General features: G+C 39.6%; 2 protein-coding genes, 1 non-coding gene and 1 pseudogene across 3 annotated transcripts; 1 reads left to right on the forward strand and 3 right to left on the reverse strand.

The window, feature by feature from the left end:
* Positions 1-805: 805 nt before the first annotated feature.
* On the reverse strand, positions 806-1962 carry LOC122672071 (annotated as a pseudogene).
* Positions 1963-7282: 5320 nt separating this feature from the next.
* On the reverse strand, positions 7283-7922 carry LOC122660524 (probable BOI-related E3 ubiquitin-protein ligase 3). The gene is made up of 2 exons (XM_043855870.1): positions 7511-7922; positions 7283-7406 (listed from the first exon to the last, which is right to left on the reverse strand). Exons 1-2 carry the CDS (start codon positions 7883-7885, stop codon positions 7356-7358), a joined length of 426 nt encoding a protein of 141 aa, XP_043711805.1. The 5' UTR covers positions 7886-7922; the 3' UTR covers positions 7283-7355.
* Positions 7923-12136: 4214 nt separating this feature from the next.
* Positions 12137-14995, forward strand: LOC122672141 (NAC domain-containing protein 35-like). Its single transcript, XM_043869640.1, has 4 exons — positions 12137-12460; positions 12755-13023; positions 14005-14633; positions 14709-14995. Exons 1-4 carry the CDS (start codon positions 12259-12261, stop codon positions 14947-14949), a joined length of 1341 nt encoding a protein of 446 aa, XP_043725575.1. The 5' UTR covers positions 12137-12258; the 3' UTR covers positions 14950-14995.
* An 8112-nt stretch (positions 14996-23107) lies between these two features.
* On the reverse strand, positions 23108-23268 carry LOC122649210. Its single transcript, XR_006331185.1, has one exon. It is a non-coding gene; the product is annotated as a U1 spliceosomal RNA (small nuclear RNA).
* Positions 23269-27450: the final 4182 nt, after the last annotated feature.

Below are 27450 nucleotides of genomic sequence, written 5' to 3' on the forward strand. Positions count from 1 at the left end.
CGTCAATATAAAGAGTGAAGCAATTCACTTCACTTTTTTGTTTTGGAAAGCAGTTTTCTATACGGGAGCGTGGCCTACGCCAGCACTCTCATGTGTCTATCTCTCTTTCTTAAAACAAGGGGGTAGAGGTGTCTTTTCACATGAGGAGGAGAGAGATAGACTCATGGGAGTGCTGGTGTCGGGCCACACTCCGAGAGAACTTTTTCCCTTTTTTTATTTATCCTTACAAGTTATTTTTTGTTGTGTTTAAGCAAAAGGATGGTTTTGTCAATTCATTTTAAATAATCCACTGTAACAAATCCCTCTACGGCTCTACCTCTCCCTCTCCGACTCCGACGCTCCTCCCTTGCCCTCTCTCTTTCTACCCTCTTCACCGCAACTCCTAGAGCACCCCTTCCCTCTCTTTAGCACCTCCTCCCCCAGTCCTCACCTGGTGTGTACCTGGCCCTACCCCAACTCCGCCCTCCCGCCTGCAATGAGCCTTTGTCTCTCCCCTCTAGCACACTTTGGTATTTTTTTTGGATTTCATTGAGTTATGCATAGTTCCCCTTCCCCCCTTCGTCTTTCTCAACTGCTACTTTTCTCATTTTGCGTGTGAACACGATCACGAATCTCTTCCATTGCTTCAACTTCCATCAAACAAACGAAAGGAATTAATTCACTCTCAATTAGTTAATAGGAACAAGATAAAAGTAAATTAAATGAAAAGAAGTTATTAAATTTGTTTTCTCTTATGTAAACCCCTCCAAATTAGTAATCAAACGGATAGTATTTTCTTCCTTTTCATTCCAATTTTGGCTTTTCCCCCTCTCAAACAACTACAGTATCAAGCCATTAGCGATGGCATGATTTGTATCGGGATGAGTTGTTTCATACACCGACAACTCTTCATGATACCGTTCGATCCCAATCGCCTAAAGGTTATCAAGCTCGAAAAGATCAGAGATTGAATAGCTAGGCTTATCATCATCATCGTCGTCATCGTCGTGAAGATCTCTTATGTTGAAGTCACATGTAACGACCCAGAAATACGGCCTAGTACCGGCTTTCCTGGGAGATCGTTGAGGTGTCCCCACCCAGACACGGCTGAGTATCAAGGGGTTTGGGAGATCGGTGAGGGGATGCAAACTTAGTCCCACATCGGCTAGGGAGGGAGATCATGGGCTATTGATAAAGAGTAGCATCCTCTACTTGGTATGACGTGTTTTAAAGCCTTGAGATCCATTGGGCCAAAGAGGACAATATCATGCCAATAGAGGGGCTGGGTTGTTACAGTGGTATCAGAGCAAACTCCCGACACCGGTGGTGGGGCCACAATGGGAATGTTGTGCTCTTAAAGGGGGGATAATGTAACGCACTAAGAATACGATCTAGTACCGGCTTGCCTGAGAGATCGTTGAGGAGTCCCCACCAAGACACGACTGAGTACCAAGGGGTTTAGGAGATCGATGAGGAGGTGCAAACTTAGTCCCCACATCGACTAGGGAGAGAGATCCTGAGCTATTGATAAAGAGTAACCTCCTCTACTTGGTATGATGCGTTTTAAAGCCTTGAGGCCCATTGGGTCAGAGAAGACAATATCATGCCAATAGAGGGACTGGGTTGTTACATCACACTTCTTCTGATAACCTTTAAGAAGATCTCGTGCGACTTCTTCTACACGACGGTTCTTCTCCATGAGATGTAATTGGAGCTCTTCATTACGCAATGGAGCTTCTCCAATCTTCCTAACCACTGTTACAATCATCAGATTGGGCTTGTCTTTGTATAGACGTTTCTATCCACAGGGTCGATAATCCTCATCGACAATTATAGTAATAGGGTAGATCCGTATGGACCTCTTCATGCCATTGCTCAATTTCCCTCTCGAAGATGGGGTTTTGCTCAAACAGGACCTCTAGAACGAGGAAGCAGACGAGCACATCGATGCCTGCGCCGATTTTGATTTCCTCTCATCGTCGCCACCTCCATCAAATTGTCGGAAGGGTATAGGGAGGGGCTATCGGAGCCGAAGGAGGACAAGAACGGAAGGTGGGGTAGAGATTTGGTAAAGTATTATTAGGTTGTGAAATTACTATATAAGACCTTCACATATTCAACCCATAAGGGGTCAACAAAACATATAGTTGTTGGTGCTGGGAGTTGCTACATTCCCAAATCCCCGAACGGGAAGGGGCGGGGATCGTAGAATATAGATAGGTCGAATTTTTTTTAATGGAAAAACACACTGTCCGGCCGTGTATCCCTGTGCCTCTCACACCAAATTAACCTAAGGGTAAAGCTGTTTGTAACCGTTTTTCCCAAAAAAGCAAAAAAAGAAAAAAAAAAAAAAGAAGGCTGTTTGTAACCGAGGTGGTTACAACTGATGGTTGTAACCATATTTTATTTCCTTTTTTAACCTTAACCATATTTGTTACCATCTTTTTTAGTTGAGTGGTTTTTTGTAATTTCCCCCCACTCTCCCTCTCCCTTCTTCTCCGTCTCTAGCTCCCTGTTCTCCTCACTCCATGACTCGGCCGTGTACCCGTCCGTCCCTTCCCTTGCCGGCACTGACCCTGGCTCCCCTTTCCCCTCTCCCTCTGCCTCTCCCTCTACTAAAAATATATATTCTTAAAGGCTGGTTTGCTCCTGTGTAACGACTTCGTCATTGCCCTAGATTACTTTGACTTTCTCAACAAAATCTCCCCTCTTTAATTGCTATGAAACTTTGCCTTCTAAAAAGAAAAGACCTAAAAAAGTGGTTTAATCTACAAGGGGTAAATCGGCTCTGCAGGGGATAAATCAGTCAAGAACCATGGAAAATTAGAAAAGAGAAAAGGTTGTTGACTTGGAAACGTTATATGAAGGGAAGGACATGGAGTTTGCAATTTCCAAACTTCGTTCATCTCATCCATATCTCCAAGTTCACGGTTCCTTTTGGAGAATGCTTCTGGAATACCTTGCTGAGAGGTAGCTTGTATATATGAAGAGAATCAAGAAAAGGAGGAGTTGCTTCTATGTAGCTGAGCACGTAGCAGCACCTAGCAGCCCCGAGAATTCCTTCTGCGTTTGGAGGATTGAAGACTGGTCCCAGATTTAGAGCTAAGCTTGATGCTTCTGTTTTGATACCATATAGAAGTAAGAATAAGAAATGAATGCAGCGAGTTGAACATGGTTTGGCATAATACCTATTACATCCGCGATGTAATATAAGAATTCTTTCATACCTTTAACACACGCACACACATTACAATATATATACACCTTATTCCGACAGCTCGAAAACGGCGGCTATAATAACGGCTATATTCCCAACACGTGGAAATCAACTTTACAATTTAAGAAATTCCTAATCGGGTGGGCTGATGACTAATTCGTTGAATCTCTGAAGGGAGGTGCAACTTGAATTGGGCTGGTTTGGGCAGTTGATGAATTTCGGGTGGTGCAGAGCCTGCCTGAGACACAGCCTGTTGCAGTCTGTATTTGGGTTTGAATGCGAAATGGGCCAGCTCGAGTTGCACCTCTCCCACTTAGTGCATTTCAGCAAGCCCCAAGTGACAACCCGGCCTGTTAACGTTCATGTCTCTATTCTTGTTACGTAGAATCTTCTGTGACATCAAATAAGTCGGTGATCGAGCCTTGGAATTATCATTGGAGTAGCAATCAAAGGATTTCTAGTTATCCTCATGCTGATCTATGCAGAATTTTATGCTTATCGTCAGAAGAGAAGGGCAGACCGAGTTATTAAACAAAACAATCCCTTCGATATGTCCGTGATCAATTTAAAGGTTAAATGATCTTTTTATTTTTTTTGGTGAAAGGCTAAACGATCTTTTATTATTTACAATTTGGGGCTGTAGGTGGCTTGTTTTCTTTTTGTCTTTGTATTTTTTATCCCTTTTTCTGAGGTTTATTATTATTATTATCATTTCTGCCATCTCATGCAAATGCATGCAGCATCATGGGACCCGAGTAAAAGCAGTGGTAACAACATCCTCCTTAATTGATGAGTATTTAAATGCAAAAGTTTCTGATTTTGGTATCTCCAAGTAATTACAAATTTTTTTATCGGGAAAAATTATTACAATGCTTATGTTCTTTTTCTATGAGCAATTTAAAGGGAAATGTGGAATGCATATCGAAAACTTTAAATTAGATAAATTATACATTCTATTAATGTCACGAGGTATTTGAAAACCTTGTAACAATCAATATAAATCTTGAATGTCATTTAGCATTTCTACTGGCTTGTTCGATCACAATAAAATATAGTTTCTGTTATTTTGATAAAATTGATCAACACAAGCTTCTTGAATAATTTTAAGTGGAATTGATTCCAATAGCGTTGCTAGCTTCAATTTTAATGAGGATCGATAAGAATCTTGTTTTGATGCAGGGTTACTTGGATCCAGAATTTTATATGACACAACAATATAATTGACGGAGAAGAGCGATGTATATAGCTTTGGAGTAATAACGTTGGGAGATAATAACTGCAAAGAAGCCAAAAGAGCAGGGGACTAATTACATTGTTAGCGAGGTGGTGAGGGTAGCAATGGACAAGACGAACGATCTATATACATAGCCTTCGATCATGAGCTTATTGACCCAACCATTGGGTCAAGCAGCACACTCAAGGGATTTTAGGGAAGTTTGTGGATTTGGCAATGATCGAAGTGTGAAGAAGTATCAGCAGCTAGCCAACCGGCCGACATTAATGAGCGAAGTTGTAATCCGTACGTAGAGTAATGAGTTTATGATTCATTTTGATTGGCTAGTAGCTCATATGGCGGTCTTGAGTTATACATGAATTCAAAGAAGTGGTTATTAATATCCCCAACAAACCTACCTCCAAAGGGTGAAGGGTCCCAATTCCCAAGCCAACCTCATTAATGAACAGATTTCTTTTGACTTGACTAAATTCAAGTCCTGGTACCTCATATGGGAAAGGTAGGGTATGTTGGATGGAACTAGGCATCCGGTGTCAAAATGTAACCGGAACCGAATACCGAATCCAAAATTGAGTTGAATTAATTGAATCGAATCGGATTGAATTAATTCGGTTTGGATTTGGATCAATCAAGTAAAATTTTAATTCGGTTCTATTTGGATACGGTTTTGATGTAGGAACCGTCGGTTCTAACCGAAATTGAATCGAATGGCCGAACCTAACAATTGACCTTTAGGCTTTAATGTTTTATTCATTCATTCCTTTGTAGTCAGAGAATCTTTACCTTCCAAAGTTTCAAGTTCCAACCTTTTATAATTTTGGGAAAAGTTTTCATTAACGGTTGTGTAAACCGTGTATGTGAGAGAGTGAGAGAGTGAGAGAGTGAGAGAATGAGAGTTTCAAAGCATTAATTAATGGATGGGGATTTATTATTTTTCCAATTTTTTGTGAGAGATCCTCTCACATACACGGTTTACACAACTGTGTATGAAACCTTTCCCCTATAATTTTTAAAAGGTTTTATTATCTCTATTCTCTGCGACTCTTCATCTTTCTCAAGTCCCAAGTTTCAAGTTCCAACCTTTTATAATTTTGGAATTAAATGGATTTTCAAACTATGCATTTAAAAATGTAAGGCCCAAAAATACAAGATGGACATTTGTAAGACTTTTAGTAGCAGATGTTGCTAGGAATTTAAAGCTAAATAGTATAACCGTTTAGCAAACCGAATAGGAACCGAGTTGTATAACCGAATTAAAAGCATATCAATTTCATCCAAAAAAAAAAAAAACCATATCAAGACCCGAATTGAAACCGTTTTCTATCACCGAATTGGAACCGTAACCGAATCGAACCAAGCAGTTTCGGATTTGGATTTAATTCTAGAATCAAGGCGGTTATCGGTTCGGATTTGGATCACACTATCACTTCATGGAACCGAACCAAAATCGAACCGACTTACACCCTTATAGGAAGGGGCAATTACTATCACTCCCGTGCTTTAAACTTTTGGGAAATTTTTGGTGACACCCCCTCCGTTGGACCGTGGAATTAATGCCACCCCATTAAAGGTCAATATATCAATTTGGGCCAAAAAATTAACGAGATTAACTATGTGAAATGTAAATGACTAAAATACCCTATACCCACTAACATCTTTTAAGCCGTTGGATGAAATGGAAGACATCCCAACCATTCAATCAATCCAAGTGTATCCCTTTGCCGCCACTCCCGGTCTCTCTCTCTCTCAACCTACCCACCTGTTGCAAGCCTGCAACTGACCGCCAAGGAATAGGAAACCAACGACGCACGGTGTTCTCGAACCACTCATTACCACCATCGATGATGCAATCTCCGGGCACGAAAACTAGGGTTTGGAAGTTTGGTGGAGAAATGGAGTTGTAAATCTAAATGGATGGGACGCAGAATAGAAGAATTGAAGAAGCAGCAGAATCGACTTTAACCCTAAATCCCCAAATCGACTGGGGAGATTCTTCTTCTCCGTCCGTCACTCTGCGAATCGTATTTCAACTCAGAGCAATCAAACATTGAAATCAAAACGATTGAAACGGAGGCAAACGACACTGACGTCCGGATCAGAGCGCCAGATGAAGAAGATTGGAATGCAGAGGAGCTGGCATTGGAGGGAGTGGAACCTGATTCGTGCAACATTCTTCAACTCTCCAGCCGCATTAATGGCATCAATAAGGGTTTGGAGTTTAGCACTTCTGTCGCCATTGGGTTTTTTCGGCCACTAAGGCCGGGGTTATAGTCGCCAGAGTGGGGGGCTTGTTCGCTGGTAACATCAAGGCTGTCGGCCCTCTCCTTGAACCGCCGCCAGAGGCGGCATGAGGGTTTTGAAACCCTAAAATGGGTTTTCTCTCCGTTTCTGTTTTGCGATTTGGGGAAGAAGGAGAGGGAATATTCCTCTTTGATTCTTTATTCCATTGATTAATAATAATAATTAAAAAAAAAAAGGGTTAGAAGGATAAAATAGTCTTTACAAAAATACTAACATGCTGACATCACTAATTAACAGTTATAATGCTATTTCCGTTAATTTTTAGGCCCAAAATGATATTTTGGTACTCATTGGGATGGCATTAATTCACCGGTCCATTGGAGGGGGGTCGATGAAAATTTCCCTAAACTTTTACATCTCCGTCTCTCCTCATGTTTTTAAATACCTTGCTTCTTTCTCTTACGCCAAACCCTAAATAAACCCCAGCGTTGGCTGTGGCTTCGTTTGTTTGTGCCAAATCTCTCCATATCTGATTCTCTAAACACAGACTCTTCACACTTTTTCCATGACCGAATTCAGATTCCCAATTGTTTATCAAAAAAAAAGAATTCAGTTTCCCAATTTTCTCGATCTCTTCTTGTTTGGCTTTTAATCTCTTCGAAATTCTTTCTTCAAGATCCGCCATTAATCTTCTCGATTCCTTCGCTTTGCAAGTTCTATCCGAATCTTCTGTGTCTGCAAATCCAAATTCCAATACCGATTAACCCAGAAATTCAGAACAGATTAAGGAATAAAAAAATTTGTGTAATTGGGTAATTAAGTTAAGGATTAGTAATTACATGGTGGGCAACGAAGCGGTCGATCTCTAATTGTTGCTGTTGGATCTGAAATGTAATGTCTTCGCCGAGGAAGGACAGAGGAGCAACACTGCTGCAACTACTCCGATTGTTGTTTTTGTTGTCTTTTGGAGAACAGGGTAAGGCGATCATCGATGAATCTCTGGAACGTTTTCTAGAGACGGAGATGGGGAGATTGTTGTAAGTGAGACCACTATCTGCTTTCACGGTGGTTGTTGCAGGAACTGGATCAGCCATAGCAGAGGAGTTGTAAAAAGGAAGAAGCATTTCTGCTGTTGTTGTGGTTGTAAAGAACGGAACAGCACCCAAACCCATCTGGGTATTGTAGTTATTAGTGTTGTTTTCAATGGCGTTCATCAGTTCTCTGTGAATTCAATTCAATGGAGATTTTAATTGAATGGGATTCAGTTTGGGCTGAGAATGGCTCATGTGATATGTCTGGTTTAGAATGGGATTCAGTTTCTTGCAGTGCACTTGTGAGCGCTTACTCGAAGTTGTGCCTCATTGATGAAGCCTGGATGGTGTTCCATGGGATATTAGAACCTGATTTGGTTTTTTGCAATACAATAGTTTCAGGTTACGAGTGTTGTGGACTTTGGGAGAAAGGGCTAGAATTGTTTAGTATGGTGCGGAGATTGGGTGAAAAGCCTGATGAATATACTCTAGTTGGATTGATTTCAGGCTTTATGGAACCCAGCTTGCTGGAAATTGGACGAGGAATTCATGGTTTTTGCTTGAAAAATGGATTCAACTTTAACACTCATGTGGGCAGCGCACTTCGAACATAAAAAATTGAAAAGAAAAAATGCTGCAAACTGGACGGGAGAAGTCTAGAAGAAGACCAAGGAACTGTGCAAGAGCCTCCTGACCCAGTGCCCCTCCTCCACGGCTCCATCTTTCCGCCGGCCGTTTAGGGTTACCCGTTAATGGTGAGTTGGTAATCGGAGCAGGGAAAGAGGTAGAGGGGTAATTGGTAAAGTTGGGAAACAGAAAAAGAAAAAGAGAGACTCACGAGTCACGATGGACTTTTATCCGCTGCTGTGCCATCATGCGATGCAGCAACGGCCATGTGTACACAGTGGGCCCATTGTGCTGGTTGATTCTTTCTTGGTCAGGTAAAAGCAAGTTACCAGGTGAAAAGAAAGGGCAATCTAGGTATTTAAAAATATGAGGTGAGAAGGAGATGTAAAAGTTAAAAGCAGAAGAGTATCAGAAAAGAAATTTAACGTAGGGAAGTTTTAATAAATATAAGCTAAGTGTAGGGGAGTGATAGTAATTGCCCCAACTAGGAAAGTATTGTTTTCACAATTGCGAAAGAAATTCTCTCTCTCTCTACTAGTAAACTCACATGTGCATTTGTGCAATTACACGTGAAAAAATAAAAGTTCAAAAAAGAAACAATGTGAATGAGTATAACAAAAAAAAAAAATGGACATATTAGACTGTTTTGTTATTGCAAATGCACATGAACATTTGTTCGATGGTGGAGAGAGAAAATGTAACCATGCGAGGAAACCAAGTATAATGTGATATTAATGTCTCAACTTTCAAATACTTCAACCAAACTTGAAATGCAATTCCATAATCCATTTATTTTCCAATGTATTAATAATGAAAATGTAGTACAAAATCAAACTGGACAATAAATCTCGAATTATGAAAATGAGAAAATTGTAAGAATACCATCACACAAAGTTGGAGAGGTAATGAGTTCCCAATTCTATTTGCATTTCACATAAAATGCATAAGATACAAACCAGTGGAGTTGCTAACCTGCCAAATTCATTTATAAATCCCAATAAATACAACGTGTCATCCAATTAATTGAAGAATTCTAGAAAGAGTAGCATTCCTTTTGCTGACCCGATAGGACGTGCAAAGGCACTTGAGGGCTTTTGAAGTTTATCAATGAAAAAAGTCACGTTACACAATTGAGGGGTTGGGAAATAGTTTCATCTATATGGAGTACACTTTGCCTAAAATGGATTTGTTTGTTCACACTGCTCTGCCTAAAATGTTGATATATAGTTTAGGCAGGTCAAGGAACAAGAGGAGTTGAGGACGAACAGTACTGTGATCCCTTGAGAGATACCGATTTCTTGCAAGTAAAAGTTTCATCCTATTTGCCAAACATTGTGATTAAAAATCAACAAAGATTTTAACTCCAAAGAAGAGATGCTTAATTATACAAAGAAAAGTACCTGCCTACACAGATTGGCACATTTGGTAGATAGAGCAGTCCAATTTTCTCATGTTAGAAACTTTAAATCTTCTTGTGAAATCACTTCCAATTACATGCAGAAACCCTTTCCACAACTTCCAACTCCCATCGTGCTGCATTAGTATCTTTTGCCATCATTCAGAGCACTTCAGTACTGTCTCTGCTCTGATTCTGCTAAAGCTAACCAAACCCTTTCATCACGAGGACATTCCTTGACTGGAAATGGTTGCAGTCAAGGTCATCAACTTTCCCATTTCCCTTGTCAACATTGTCTAATAAATTGATATATTCTAATGTAAGTTAGTTTGGTTCTCATAGTTCTGAAAACCAGATCAGTCATTAAACCATTGAGTAAACTGGCTTATTTCTCCCATGTCAAAACAGTACTTATAAGTGAAACCATACCCGACAGAAATCTATACAAATGATAAAAGAACAGGGTGGGGGGTAAGGAAGTAAATCCATCGATCACAAAAAAAAAAATCAACCATACAAAAAGCAAGATTATAAAAAGTATTAGGTGGTTTCTAGATACACTTTCAGTTGTTCTAGAGCAATAGAACTATTTTGGATTTTTTCGGTTTTCTCATTTCCCTGAAAAGCAAGAAAAATGAGTGGTAAGCAAAGAAACTTTTGCATTTTCCATGGTCATATAAGTGAGCAATCAGTACCTAACTTCTAAGAGTTAAAAATTTATAAAAAAATGAAATAAGGTGGATGAACAACAATAGAGATATTAAAGCACCAAATAGAAATTATCATGCATTTTATTGAAGTTTAAGAGAAACATTTCTTTGGATGTAGACTTTAATTTGATGATTGTAAGTTTAACCGCCCCAACAGAATTTACTTGTTATCGATCTCCTACCTTCAATTACTTGCTTACATTTAGCCCCCCCCCCACACACACACACAGAGAGACAGAGGGCATTTTTTCCATGATTCCTGAGGATCCATTTCGATGTCTTTAGTACCCTGATGAGACACCGATTGGCTAACAAAGCAAAAGGTGGGATTAGAGAGAGAGAGAGAGAGCAGTTGCTCTTGCGATGGTGGATAGAGGTGGTGGGTTTTGTGTCAAGGTAAATTGGTTCATTGGTTCTTTAGGTGAGACAACAACAGCTTGTAATTCTAGTAAATGCAAAAAGTGCTTGTAGAAGATTGTGCGGTGCTTAAGGTAAATTTGGAGGCCGTACACTTTGTCATCATCGGGAGAGTGGTCACGGGCTTAACTTGACTACTTGCCTACGATTACGATGGCGATTCTCTCTCTCTCTCTCTCTCTCTCTCTCTCTCTCTCTCTCTCTCGTTTGATTTAATTTAAGTTGTTAAACATATGAATGAATGCATGAAGAAGAGAAGAAACTCAAAAAAAACGGTCTAGCTGCAAAAATTGTGGAGAGGATTGGGAGCCTTCCATGGTTTTGACCTCCTCTTTGGGGGAGACTAGTTGTTGGTGAGGATCTCCTCCAAGTTTCTTTCCATCTTCAATAATGGGGAGACCTTTATGACTATACTACTATTTTACAAATTGAGACATTTCCATAGTTGAGAGATTTCCTTGCTAGACTTGCTAAAATCAGAAATGGTTAGTCCTTATTAGGAAGGGATCCATTAGGTAGGTGCATCAATTGGTTGAAGGGAGGATCCATTAGCGCTGGCCACTTGGATGACGTGGCTGCCATTTTCAAAGGAGGTCGGTGGCATGGCAAACCAGCAAGGGCGTGGGGACTTGGCCTTGGCCAGGTGCAACCGGTACTTCTGGGCCTTGATCTTGGTTATTCTGGTCGATCTTTTTAGGGTTTTGGGGTGAACGGCTTGGTTGGCCACTTGGTCTTCATGTTGCGTGGCTGCATCATTCTACCTAAAGATTCTTCAGGCTCTGAGCCCTCTGACTGGGAAGATCTCATTTCTTATGTATGTTTTCGCATGGAGAGAGAGATTATTGGGGTTCCACGTAAAAGCAATTATCCCACGAGGATGTGAGTAGTTACCCGATATAAAAATTGATAAGGATACTTGGGCCCTCTCTACTTAAGGACTAGTTTTTAAAGATAAATATTACCTAAGTGCCAACAAGAGAAGAGTGAGAGAGAGAGAGAGAGATGAAATTGAAATTGTTATTTAATATTTGCGGTGGGTTTATTGCACACTTATAGTAGATGAGGTCCAAGAGGAAACCTGTCTCCTTCCCAATTGTCCCCATCACAATTTTAACACTATAATGCAGGCCTCTCCCTTGTAGGGCCAGAAATTAAGCTATGTAGATCTTTCTCTTACTCCACCCCCCAACCCTTCTAACTTTTTCTTCTAATCTCTTCTATTTTCATTTTTCATTTCTTGTTTCTTTTTTTAGAGAGAGAGAGAGAGAGAGAGAGATTAACTTTTGGATGATATGAAATTTTCTTATCTTCCCCACCACTTGCGCCACTCTCTAAACGCGCAAAAAAGTTGTATAAGAGAAGGGATAAAGCTTAAATAGCTGATGAACACGGGTACTTTCTAGTATATGGCAATTGCAGCAGCCATGAGCTGTGACGACGACAAGGATGAGCATGACCTTGACATGGTAATGCCCGGTTTTCGCTTCCACCCAACTGAGGAAGAGCTCGTGGAGTTCTATCTCCGTCGTAAGGTGGAGGGAAAGCGCTTCAATGTGGAGCTCATAACCTTTCTGGACCTCTATCGCTATGACCCATGGGAACTTCCGCGTAAGGCCCCCCTTACCCTAGCTATCTTGCTCGATCTCTTTCCAATTATCCATCCACCACCGTACGTCTCCCCTCTTAGAGCCCATCTTAGCTCCTACCTCTTTCTTTAATTCTTTCGATATATGTATATGTAGTTAAGATTACATCAATCAGTAGTAATATTTATATATATCATGATTCTTCAATTCTGATCCCCATATATATTATTATAGATAGACGCTTAATTTCAACATGTATAAGGGCTCGTGATCGATCGAGCTTTAATTTTTATTTTTTGTTTATTTGTGAACTCAGCCTTGGCAGCTATAGGAGAGAAAGAATGGTTCTTCTATGTACCTAGAGACCGCAAGTATCGGAACGGTGACAGACCAAACCGTGTGACAACTTCCGGCTATTGGAAAGCTACTGGTGCCGACCGGATGATTCGGACGGAGACGCTTCGTTCAATCGGGCTAAAGAAGACCTTGGTCTTCTACTCAGGGAAGGCTCCAAAAGGAATAAGGACCAGTTGGATCATGAACGAGTATCGTTTGCCGCATCATGAAACTCATCAGTACCAAAAGGTATATATCTAAATATCATGCCTTAATTATCTTCAGAGAATGAATTAATTTGCTACTACTCACTTGTACGTTCACAGTCGTGACCCCAACATACATATATATGTTTCTGCAAATCAAATCATCGATCAGTTTGCAGGTTGAGGGACAATTTTAGCTAGTAATTGACAAGCTTTCATATCTATCTCGATACATATGTATGTATTAAGAGAGGAGAAGAAGAGGTACGTTACACACAACGTCATCATCATCAGCAACAGCAGCAGGAGAAGATAGAAGGGACCGGGGGGGGGGGGGGGCGCCTTTTTATTATAATCTTTGATTTGAAGAGATCTAGTCTCTATGCGGCTGCAAGCAATCATTCGAACCAATAGCTAGTTTGAAGATCTAATAGAACCAACTATCTGTGATTTCTTCTGATTAATAACTGCTTCGTCCTTAATTTCCATATATAAACCTGATGATCGAGTTAACACAAAACCCAAAAACATCTTCTAAATTAAGAATAAAAATGGATGGAAGCAAGCAATTAGGCTTCAACATTTTATTTTATTTTATTTTTAACCCAATCAATCAATTAAAAGGAGAATTCCATGAATCCCAAAGACAGACAAATAATAGTGTGCCCACAGAGGATAGAAGAGACGAGACGAGAAGAACCGTTTGCTTTTAATACTAGTTACTCATATGACATTTCTCATAACTTCCACCGTTTCTCATTGCTGTCAGCAAAAGAATTTATTATCTTCTTCTTATTCCACCATGGCATGGCATGGCATGGCATCCTTGCTGGGTTTGCGTTTTAGTTATTTCTCATCTTTTCAATTCATCATCTTCTTATTTTTGTTGTTTAATTAATATTATTTTTCTTTCCTTTCTAATTCTGATTCTGAAGTCCCCATGCCAGTCTGAATTCTTAAGAAGATGAAAAATTAATTTTATTCTTAATTACATTAATAATATATGGGCGGGCTTTCATTTCAGGCGGAAATTTCGCTTTGTCGGGTCTACAAGAGAGCTGGAGTAGTAGATGATCACTCCCTAATTATCCCGCGTTCCATTTCAACTCCATCCAGTACCCGGCCATGCTCATCGAGGGAGCTCCAGTACTCGTCTTCAGTTGCTAATCAGAAACAACGCTTTAGCAGTAGCACAGTCCATGGTGCACCAGTACCGGTGAGTTTTCAAGCATTCGGACATTCACCTCCAAGCAGCGAGGCAGCAGCAGCAGATAAGCTGCAGGAAGCCAAGAGTAGCAGCTATGACAATAATGACGCAGCTGGCACTGCTCTTGGCCAACCCAAGCCCCATAGGTCTAATTCATTGGTGATACCGGTTAATACTGCACAAGATGATCAAGATCATGTGAGTACTGATGATAATCTCCTATGTCATCGTCCGATTAAGGAAGTAGGTTGTTCTCTGCTACCAATAACAAGTTGCACCACCCTCTTCACCTGTTCCTCTTCTTCTGTGCCGCCGCGACACCCACCACCACCACCACCACCACCACCACCGGCGGCAGTAGTAGTAGTCGATGAACTTGAGAAACTTGTAAGCTACCAAAGAGGTTACATAGAACATCATCATCATCATCAACAGCAGCAGCAGCAGCAACAACAACAACAACAACAACAGTTACAATTACAGTTACAGTTACAGTTACAGCAGCAATATTCCTCCACCCTGCAATCCCAATTCCTCTCCATACCATTACCGCCATCATGTCAACAGTACCAATTCCTCTCCATACCATTACTACCACCACCACCATGTCATGATGAACAATCACAAAGTACACTAGCTCTCAACACCACGTTGTTGCCCTCTAATTCACTGCCGACAACCTTCTCTGACAAGATCTGCAACTGGGAGTGGAATCCGATCCTGGAGGCTGCTGCTAACAGAGATTACGCCACCAGTCCTTAATTAATATCATCAAATGATAATTAAACAAAAATTAAACTGCAGCAAAACAGACACATTTTTAATCTATGCATATCTTGCTAGCTGATTTATTAGTAGTATTTATGGGTCTTTAAATTTTATGTAGTCTATCTACTCTATTCGATCTAATTATACTTGTTAATTAACTTCCAGCAGCACTAACTGATCTGATGATGTTGATTCAAAGTGCGTGTTAGTGTTGTTTTATTTTATGAATCGATCCATATTATCGGTATTGCTTTTAAATAATTAAAATTTATGCGTGTCCATGATCAACTTGCTCGATTGCTCTTAATTTCTTTTTTATATCGATGATGATCTCTCGGTAATTAATTATATGTGCAATAGTTACTATCCATTTATATAATAATAATAATAATAAATTATTATAATAAATATTAGTAATTAATAATTAATAATAATGATGCTATGGTTAAGAGAGTCATGCTGATTTCTTGGCAATCTCTACTGCAAGATCTCAGCTGGTCTCCTCAACGAGCGTTGCTTAATTTCCCTCCATCAGTTTAGAATGATCTAGCGATAAATGCTCAGAGTAGACTGAGATATATCGGTTTTGCTATTATTAGCCTTTTGATTCTCTATGTGGTTTGGTCTTCTCTTCTATGGATCTGCCGCTGGTGGTTAAGGCCGATCTTTGCCATTTTGTGTGTGTTTTGTTTCTTATATATTCCTTTTCTTTTCTTATGTGATCTGACTTAACTCCTCTCAGGTTCCTTGCCTGATTAGGTTCGTAGGTTCCTCTCATAGGGGATCGGAAATGATGACCTCACCCTTTGCCCAAACACAGTACCCAGGTGGGGTGAGGTTGTCATTTTCGCCCAACCTATGAGAGGAATCTACGAACCTGACCGGACAAGGAACCCGAGAGGAGAAAATTTCTGATCTTTGAGCCAAAAATAAAAAAAAAATCAAAATGCCGATCATGCTTGCTGTAATTAAGTTGCTCTCATATATAATTAAGGTTGTGCGTGAGATTTTGAATTTTGGACACGCGTACATACGTAAGTATATTTGCGAATGAATAAGTGATCGGGAAGGAAGGAAGGATATATATATCCAGCAAGCAAGCATTATTGATCGCTGCATGCATATGATTGCCAGCTGCTAGCCGAGACAAACGGTGTCTTCTTTATGAGAGAGAGAGAGAGAGAGAAAAAACGTAAGTACATTGGAGACCTGCAGAGTGCGGAGACTTGACAGAGTCCCTTTTTTTGTTTCTTATTTTATTTGTTTGGTGTAAAATGTAGATCAGAACATAACTAACCCAAGATAAAAGGCACGTACGATTAAAATATACATTGTCTTGACTTTGGTCTTTGTTGGTTATGCGCAGAGGGAAGCAGCAAGATTAATGGAGACATATCTAAGATTTCAACGACTTCGCCTGTCTACGCCCAGGCCCAATAGGTATCTCTAGAACCACTACTCAAGAGTTCGTACAGACTTCCAATTTTGTAATTAATACTGTATTTTACTTAGTTTTTATTACACTATACTAATATTCTCTCTCTCTAGAGCTCGCCTTCTCAAAGGGTTTTTTTTTTTTTTCGGGAGGGGAAGGGGGAAGAGGGAAGGGGGAAGGGGGGCGGGGGAGGGGGGGCTCGGGAGGTAGGATGAGTTTGATTCCTCTGCACGTACCAACAAGTGAACATACATATGCGAACTAACCACCTGTCCTATTTTGCCAGTTACAAGGGGAGGAGGGGTTCTTATGGAAACCAAATTAAAATGTGTTTAACCCTGAGATATACGTTCACATGTTGGTACGTGGAGATGATCCACTCTTAGGTAAAGATTGGAGTTCTCACTTCTAAAATTAAGAACGTGAAGGCTGATACATCCCTTCTAGCCTGGAAATGGAATCTAAGGCTTAGTTGCAAAAATTCAGGATCTAACATCAATATAATTGATGCAGGTCCATCAAGCCCGCCTGCGCTATAGGTTGTATTCCACGCGATCACCATATGTAATGTAGGCGTGGCTTCCGAAGGAGTACGTAGCGGAGGAAAAAGATCTTGTGCAGCCGTGGCGGGAGCTGCATAGGTGCAGCACCGCTAAACGACAGCAAAAACAAGGGTAAGATAGTCAATTCACAGGTGGGTTTCACCATGGCCCCACATGTGAAATGACCACTCCCCCCCCCCCTTGTATTTGGAGTGGTTTTCGTGCTGCACCAGAGCCAAGTCCCGTAGTGGATGAATAATACGGATTAGGCTCCAGAATAATATAGAGGTCCATCCATCCCAATTTATTTATTTATTTTTTGTTGGTAATGTCCATCCCAATTCTCAATTGAGTCTAGCAAGTTTATTGCTATAGCAGCCCAGCCAGCCGACCAATATTGCCACAGACCCTAAATTCCCCCTCTGTGTGCGTGTGTGGTGGTGCCCCCTTCATTCCTTACTTATTCTACTTCTTCTTCTTGACCTACTAGCTAGCTATCTTTGCTATTTTGGGTTGTATCTGATCCTTTTTCTCTCTCACGCATGATTTAAGGTATCGGATGGATTTGGTCGATTTTGGTCGAATCGGATCAGTATCGGTTGAGATCAATCCCGATATCGATCCGATCTAATTGTACAGACAGGGGTAAAAATGTTAAAAAAAAAAATTACTTTTTTTTATATGAAAACAAGGACAAAAGTGTCATATGTGTCCTAGTTCCGTATTGGTCGATCCGATCTAATTCAGCCGATACCGAGATCACGACCATGCCCTCACGTATTCTATTCATTTTCATCCATTTAATAGAAAGGTCATATTGTTTGGTCGTCTAAGAATCCAATTTTTGGGAGCCAGAGCCAGAGCTGTCCCAACCCCAGGCCAATTTGGCTCTCCTCCCATCATGGTCGGAGATGGAGGGTCCAGCCCAGCAAAAACAAAAAAAATAAGGGTTGTTTTGGTTATTTCACACGTGGGACCCGAGTGGGGTCCCTATGAAATGATCATATCTCCTTTGTTTTTGAGTGTTTTTACTGGACTAAATCGTTCCCGCCATGGCTGGAGGAGAGCTAGATCCGCCAGACACTTCCACGTCCATTGGAAATCTTATGCCATGGAAACCTAGCTAGCTAGATCTTTGGTCAATGAGCTTTCAGAAGAGGATGTTGATCAGAGTGATACCTTAGCATGGATATATGTGGGGTAGCTTAACCTATATTTTAGAATGGCCATGGGAGGGAGGGGAGGCTGGGAGGACCTTGCTTGGCTTGGCTTGGCTGGGGTTGGATTGGCCTGGCTTCTCTCACCTTAAATTTCTCTTTTTGAAATTTTTCTTTATTTTATTTATTTTTGGAGGTGCTTGAATGGATTTTTATTTCTTTTTAATCAATACAATTAAGTAAAAGAAAAAGAACACTGAAGATGAGGCAAGTTCGAAGTTCTCCTCAGGCAGCTTGTTTGAGATGGGGACAGATCGACCTGTTTTTGTTTGAGTACTAATGGAATGTGGGTGGATGAATTTTATTTATTGTATTTTATTTTAATTTTTGGAGTCAAAGAAAGAGAGTTGTATTAAAACAAATACATTCTCATAAATAGATCTCGGAAGCATGCATCTCTACCAATAGCATTGTTGAGATCTGACAGAAGCTCAAGCTCAGTGAGATAAAAATAAATAAATAAATAATTACGAGTGTATGAAACTTTCTTGATGTGCTGAACAAACAGCAAACCAGTATGAGACACTTGGAAGACAAGCTAAGAGCCACCTTGGGTTATGTAGGTCTTTCTCCCTGCTTATTCATCAACTGGATCGTTAACGAATTAACCAGAAACAGGTATATACATGGCCGGAGGGGAGCTAGCACATTCGACCCATGCATGTTCGATGGCATATATAACAATTAATTGGTGGCCCAAGTCCGAACTCCCAACTCCTAAGTGTGGAAGAAGGATTGTGAAGATCGAACTCCACAGGCATGCATGCATCTCTTAGATTTCTATTTTTTATTTTATTTTATTTTATTTTGGGTAAAATGCCTTAGATTACTTTCTCGCTTCCCGAGTTCCCGTCAGCCGACCTATTGATGGAATGAAGAATATCACTCATGAGCTGTCATATCTTAGATTCAAGTTTCAGATCAAAAAGCATCTTATGAAGATGAATATCCCATTCTAACATGGATTACGATGAATGCGATATTCCCTGGCGGATCTCCAATATTGTTTCAGATTGTCGAGCTTTAGCTTCGCATTTCCAACAAGACGTTTTTGTTCATATTCTTAGAGAAGTGTATCCTTCTTCAGTTGTATTTTGACTCTTCTGAAACATTGGTTCACGTTAATCTATCTTTCTTAAAAAAAAAAACCATGGATTACGATTCAGATCACTATACAAATCCCCAAATCAAGACCGTGGATATGAATCAACATTTTCTTTACAAAGATATAGATCTTCAAATTAAAAAGGATACGTAAATCTTGATAATTGGATGGGTGTAGGGCTGCAACACGGCCGGGTTGGGCATGACTTTTTAAAACCTCAGCTCAACTCTGACTCAGGGCCTAGAAAATCCAACCCTGACCCATCTTTAGGGTCAGGCCTGGCTGATCTTGATTGGTCATGTTCATGGAGTGGGGGGAAGGGAGAGATGCATGGACTCACTGAGTTGGATTGGGTCAGGAAGAAAATTATCAATTTTACATAAAATAACACTATAATAAAATATATGATCACTTATTATCTTCATATATAATATATTATATAACAAAATATGAGTGACATTTAAAGTTTATAATCTATATAGTATATCAATATATATTTTACAATATAACTTAAAACAGGGTCGGACCGGGCTAGGCTCAGCTCGAGGCCTCAACCCTAGCCCAACTTAACCCTAACTCGGGGCCAGAAATTTCTAGCTCTAATCCGCCCTCAAGATCAGGTATCTCAGCGCAAGCTCTATTCGGGCCCATGGAGGGTTAGGAAGGATTTGGCTCGAAAGGGTCAAACTTGCACCCCTATATGGGTGCTTAATTAGATGATTGGACAGGCAACGCCCAAAGGGGAAGCTAGGCATCACTAACCTCTCCCAAATATCTTCTTCTGCCAGATACAAACTCGAACGGTTTAACGCCTCATTGGAGCCTCTGAATGCTAATTATTATTGCAAAATTTATATGTACCTCCCCCGAGGTATCAATTAATTACCGATTCACCCATGACATTTCACTATTTACATGTATCTCCCCTACTTTTCAAAATATTGAATAAGTTCATCCAGTCCATTAGTTGTTTCGTTAGTTGAGAATGGTAAGAGTATAATGACATTATTGTCCTTTTTTCTTCAAATTGACTATTTTACCCCTTTATTTTGGGACTTATGATCATGTGCTCATTAAAGTTCTGCAAAAATGACTAAAAATGATTTTTGGCCTTGCCAAAATTCATAATAAGGTCTCAACTCTATTCTGATTTTCCTATTATTTTGATGTTTTTTAAATAGAAATAGGGTCCATAAATGATACCAAATACTTGAACAAACATTTTGTGTCAGAGAAACAAAATGAAAAATGATACCAAAAAGACCCTCAGTGGCAGTATTTTTTTACCACTGCTAAACATCCCTATTTTGAAGTAGAAGTATTTAACCGCCACTAAATATGGGGGCTGAAAAAACTTTTTAATGTGACACTTTTTCTCAATGAAGATAAATCATGTCATTTTATATGTCTACTCAAAAAAATGTACAATTTTTAATAATGATACAATGATAAATCAATTTCGAATTATTTTAAAATTATTTTTTTACCACTACATTAAATAAATTTTAGGAATAAGATAAACAGAAATTAAAAATAAATAAATTTACAACTTCTCTCCTCATCATTTTAATGACAACAAAATGCATCCAATAGATAATCAAGTTCTATGTAGATATAATTGACCTGCTGGCCAGACTAGCAGTTTTTGTTGAAGGTGTCGTTGCTTACTCAAGTAGAAGTTGAGAAGAAGAAATATTTTCAGACCACGTAGATGGTTACGGGGCTTTAACTGCCAAGGGAAAAGCTTACGGTGACTTCAATTTTAAGAAGTTGGGAAAGGGGCCTATATGTTGCGAGTCCACAAGGCAATCTTATTATTAATTTATTATATGTTCCGGCTCGACAAGGCAATCAATCCTGTTGGCGCTCTCTTTCATTGCCAAGAATCATATCAAAACATATAAAAATGAAAGAGACTTCATTTACCAGTCAAAGTCAAACAGTCAAAATTTGACTTGGACCATTGAACCGTTCAACCACCACCCACCCAGACCCACTTGATCAGTACGTAGTTCATGTAATATTATGGGTGGACCTCCATCCGGATTCTAGGTTTCTCAGACACACTGCCGCCCTTGGGACTAGAAAGCGACCAGCCTTCGGCCTTCGCGGTATATCATATGTTAGTGGACTGCGTTGGGAGATATGTAATAGACCCATAAAAATGAGGGAAACAGATCCTCTACAGTGCAGCTGTCCGAGCGGCCATAGTAGTACAGGCACAATGAGGCATACAATGACCGTCTTATCCCTAACCATACCAATAGGTGAACGTACATGTGAGAGCTAACCATCTGTTCTATTTTTGCCACTTACATGGGGAGGAGGGGATTTTAAGAAAACAAAATTAAAATGTGATTGGCTTTGAGGTGTACGTTCACCTATTGATACATGCAGATAAGGATAGGTGGTTGACTCTCATATGTATGTTCACCTGCTGATACATGCAGAGGAACTGATCCCCATAGAGAGCATTCTCTGAGCAAATGGCATAGAGGAGTGTGTTAGGAATTAAATCCCTTCAAAGTGTACCAATAAAGTGCGGCAGCAACAGATGGTTTCCCACATAAGAGGATAACAAAATCACTTCATGTGACCGAGAGGATGCTAATATACTATGTACCCTCCCCTGGCAGGCGGCTCAGAGAACCTTTAGAAGTTACCTCGCATGATCATACATCCTTGGGTGGTATATGAACCATTATGAACCACTCCGGTGTGCTCCAGCTTAATTAAGGAATGACAATGTGGTGTGGGTTGAATCAGTTCTGATCTGTTTGTCCAGCTGGGCAGGACTTTGACATAGAAAATGCATTCGTAGCTAGGCTAGCTACCATTGCGGTTACCTTCTAGAATCAATCAGTATGTAATTTTTTTTTTCCATGAATGCTCGGAATCGGAAAGGGCGGGTCAGTTCGGTAGTTCTAATATATGCTTCATTAAATTAGTTTTAATGTAACAACGTCCTGAACCATGCATAGGAGATGAGAACAGGTCAGGCTCAAGGCTGGATTAATCACAAATTAAGCTCACGAGTAACAGAGTACGCAACCCAACATGCTCTTCTTTCTTATTTGCATGTGTTATTTTTCCTTCTTTTTTTTTTTTTTTTTTTTCTTTTTTTTTTTTCCTGTGGGTGGACAAAGAAAAGGGTTGAAGGAAGGAAACAAGGTTCAACGAATCGGGATCAGATCAGCCGAATCAGCCAAAGTTGATCTAAGTTGACCGGTCCAAGGATATTTTAGCCGAAATTCTTATAGAGTCAAATCACAAAAAAAATTTCCCAAAAAAAATAAAAAATCACAAAACTTGTTCATCTTTCGAAGTGAACGGGATCTTTTCTTTTCATCAGGTAATTAATGCCCCATATGCAGTTTATACAAAATCTCCTTTTTCTTCCTTGAGTCGATCTAAGTTCAATTTCATCGCCAACCTGAACATCATAGCATTATCCCAACTAAACGGGGACGGCCACATGAATCCTTGCTTTCCTTTCAAAGTCATACATGCTACGAGGCTTAAGCTACACATGTTTTTCCTTACCACTTCTCCTAAGGTTATATCCTATGCTTTGTTTTCTCATATTAAGTCAATTATGGCATTGATATGGCTTCTATGTTGTACACAACAACAATTTAGCCTTATCGGGGTCAGCTACATGGATCCCAAAAGAAAAATAATATCAATTATTAATTAATTAATAATATAAAAATAAAAACTCGAAATTGAACTTCTCAATTGGTATTGCCACTGGCGTTTCAACTTACATCTATGGTAATATAATATGGCAGTTTGGCCCATCGCATGGCCCAGCCAGCAAGCCATGAGGCCCATGACCGAAAGCGTGGAACTTTTAGGGGCCACGCCAACGTATACCCCCGCTGGCACAAATTTTGACGTACACTCTTCCACTTGGGGAGATGTTAGGCGGGCACCCCTTTCAAGTGCAATGAAGGTCGCCAACCTAGGCAATGGGCCTTACTGATCACCCATAAACCCCGTCCAGTTAAGTATGAGTGGAACTCCAAACCTTTATTATGCTCATTATAGATATAGACAAAGTTTGTTATTCATGATACTTCACTCTTTCACTCAATGATATGAGAGCTAGAGAATCGTAACCAAACAAATTTGACTAAGGCCTAAAACAATCTAAGTGCGTCTCAGTCACAAATAAGCTATTCAATATTAAAAATTTTAGGGAGGGGTACCAGCTATCAATCTGTCTCATATTAAGGATTAGAAACATTATGTTTCATCAACAAAGATGACTTCCTCTTAGGTTCCTTGTCTGGACAGGTTCGTAGGTTCCTCTCATAGGGGGCCGAAAATGATGATCTCATCCCGTGCCCAAACACACTGACCGGGTGGGATGAGATCGTCATTTCTGCCCTCCCTATGAAGAGGAACCTACGAACCTGACCGGACAGAAAACCTAAGAGGAGAAAAATTCCAACAAAGACGCCCAATCTAAAATCGGAGTTTTTGTTCCCAATCTCCGCATAACTGCCATGTGAGATGTGACGGTTCTAGATGATTGGGTTAAAAACTTGAAAATTCAGTTTAGCTCAACAGCCTTTGTTAGCTTAGAAAACCGATATTGTATCCAAGTGGCCTAAGACATGAGACCCAGGCCCAGCCCCCAAGATTAAGTAGAAGCCTAAGTCCACTCCTACAGCCGCTCCACTCTCTCTCTCTCTTGGCTGAGCTAGTAGGGCTAAGTAGCGTCTTTAGGGGAAGGGCTCAGTCTTATTGCTAATAGTATACTTATGATAGTATTTTTTTATTATTAGTTTACTTATTCATTTCAATCAAATATTCTTGCATTGAAAGTCAGTATTGCACTATTGTTGTTACCAAAAAAAAAAAAAAAAAGAATCGAAGTATGTGCGATTTGATAAATTTTAGGGAATAAAGATGTGAGGAACAACATCATAATTTGAATTGGATCTTAATGAAACAATACATCAATGAGAGGTTAGTTCGATAAATTTAGTGATTTTTTTTAATATTATAGGAAGCATAAACATATCTTTTTTGAAAAATGGAAAAAAAAAAAAAAAAAAAAACCCTACATTAACAATTAAAAAACCTGCTATGAAAAAGAAAGAGGGCTAGGATTGACACATTGATTTTTTCGTAATTTGTTTTTTGAGTAAATTACTCCTCCCTCCCCTTGATTATGCCCGAATGGCAAACCCCTCCCCTGGGCATTGAGTAATAAGTCGTCCCTCCCCTGCATTAACAAGATTCTATCAACTGTATTGCCGTACCTATTCTGTTAAAATTCGTTGTTAAGCGTTAGAAAAAGACTATATTACCCCCCTCCTTCTTCTTCTTCTTCTTCCTCCTCCTGCAACTCCACCCCCACCCTCACACTACTGCCAACGCAACCCATCTCACCGTCCAAGATTATCCTCCGTTCTATAATGTGAAAACCCAGCTCAAACTTCCAAACTCCATGGCTGCTGCCAACGAACCCGCTTCTTCCCCACTGCTTCTTTTCTTTTTCTTCTTCTGTAATATCCTAAACCTATAAACCCATCTCTTCTATTCTAGATTGATTTCTTAAAATAATTCAACGTGAAGAATAAAATCAAGCACTGCCTTCCAGATTGATTTCTTCACCATCCGCCTAATCTCATGATAACCCTCCATCGTCAACTGCTGCCTTCCACAAGAACAATTGAAGATACTTTGACCCTTATCCACAACAACAATGGCACTACAAGCAATCATCAGCCATAGTTTATATTAATTCTAGCGCATCTGCAATGCATTACAGTAGAATCGAAACAAGAATTAGGGCATCTATAAACATAGAAGTGCATGGTACAGAGCGATAGTACATTTTTCTATCCTCCATTGAACCTTATTTACTTGGATGAGACCCGAGTTTTAATTCCAGAATCAGAAAAAAAAATCCATCCCATTGCTTCAAAATCACAAATAAAATGATACCTTATCATATTGAGGCCTTATCACATTGATAGAATCATTCGATCATTTGCCCAGATAAAATCCCAGATTTCGATTCTAGATTGATTTCTTAAAATAATTCAACGATTTTTCTTTCTTCAAGAAAATACAATTGTTTGGTTGCATTTTTCTCAGATTTGATAAAACATTTGCTGAGAAAGGGGTGGGGTTGGGGCGAGGTTGCAAAAATTAAAATGGTCATTCGTCATTTTTAGACCTTCAAAGCTTTGTACGTCATTTTTTTTTCCCAGTAAGCAAGACCACCATAGTCATAGCATCAAAGCTCTGCAAATTAATCTTGTCCGATTAGGTAATCTTGTTCAAAGTTCAGAAGGGAATCTAGAGTTGGGGTCGGGCATCAAGGTTGCAGAGACGAAAGCGCGCAGCTAATCTGAAATTCCTTTTCAAGTGGGAAAGACCCTGCAAATTTCTTTGGAATCTAACCCTATTCTTGCGATGGTTTTTCGAACTGAGAATCCTTTGGCAGATGAGGGAGAGAGGAAAATAGAAAAAGAAAGAATGAGAATGAGTATAAATAAATGAAAAATGGAGAATAGAGAATAAGATCGATGGATTTGGGATTTGGGACTGGGTTGTAGTGTATGAGAAATAAAAATAAAAGAAGATCAAATAAGGAGATATGAATTTCGACTGGGTTGAAGAAGATTGGAGATGGAGATGAGGGCTTGGATTTCAGCTTTGTATGGAGAAAGAGAAGGGTTTACAGGTTTAGAGTATTAAAGAAGAAGAAAGAGATAATAGTAGGAAATAAGTAGCTTCGTTGGAATATCATACAAATAAGGGTATTTTGGGGTTTAAATGAATATATTTAGGGTGATGTCATCACTTAACAGTCACTTGTAACGGATGGGTACGGCTAATAGAATCTTGTTAATGCAGGGGAGGGGAGAGTTATTACCCAATACCATTCAATACTCTCTCTCAATATATCTCTAATGCTAGTTAACTTTCTGATGTGTATTTTCGATTCAAGTAATGCTCATTAATTAAGGGAGTGTTTGAGTGACGCATTTGTAGGTGTATTTAGAACTTGATATCTTCTCGTAATTGTCCCTAGTCTTATTCTTAAAAGTCCTTTAAGATGGGGGTATAAAAGAGTTTTTAGACTTAAAATAGGAGTATAAAAGAGTTTTCAAAAATAAGTTGAAAGTGATATATTGTTATGTCATTATCAAAAGATGTATTTCTCATGCATATTCTTCATTGTATTCATGTGAAATGACACTATCATCCTCATTAGGAAAAAAATATGTATTATACTAAAAGGACACAAAAACAAAATTACATTACTTCACTCCTTGAGGGATGTCAATTAAAAAATAAAAATCTCATTTAAGTACTTTTGTTCTCTTTTTCTTTTCTTGCAAGTTAATTACAACTCTACTAGTTGCAAATGCATTGCACATGAATAAGACGTGGTAGCTAGAATCGTTATCCTCTCTTGTTACAGCACGGTGATGTACTGCATCGTGCGGCGCTGCAGAGGCCATGTGGCACAACATGCCCCACATGGTGTACATGGCCTCTGCAGCCGCCGCATGATGCAGTACAACACCGTGCTGTAACAGGAGAGGATAAAAATTCATGGTAGCTATCGTAACCTGATGGATGTCTCACGACTCATGAGTCATGACACAAATTAGAAGGGGGGGGGGTTCTTAAAATATGAAAAAGAATAACAGAGAAAGGGATGAATAACGTGTCGAGTCAGTGATTATGTAATATTCATCAAACCGGATCTTCTGTAACCCTACAAACTATTACAAGTAATGTCCTTACAAAAAAAATAAAATTACAAGTAATGTTAAGTAATGACAGACGATTTGAGATTTGGAGGAGATCAAAAAGAGATGATGAAGTGAAAGGAAACAACGCCAAGTCGCCACCGCCCCACCCGAAAACCTGGAACCGCTTCCTTACAGCGTGTGGTCAAATGAATTTTTATCCTCTCAATTACACTGCCCGTATTTGACGTCAAGTACATCTAATAGAGGGAAGTGGACCCCACCTCAGGTAGTGTGTTCGGGTAGGGGGTAGGATAATCATTTCTGCCTTCTGTGTTAGGTGTACTTGACGCCAAGTACGAACAGTGTAATTGAGAGGATAAAGATCGTGGTCAAATATTCTCTAAAGCACCTCAAAGGCTGAAAAAAAGAAAAAACAAAAAAAATAAAAAATTAAAGCTTTTGTGAAGCA

Source organism: Telopea speciosissima, chromosome 1 (genome assembly GCF_018873765.1).
Source record: "Telopea speciosissima isolate NSW1024214 ecotype Mountain lineage chromosome 1, Tspe_v1, whole genome shotgun sequence".
In the NCBI taxonomy this organism is placed as follows: Eukaryota; Viridiplantae; Streptophyta; class Magnoliopsida; order Proteales; family Proteaceae; genus Telopea; species Telopea speciosissima.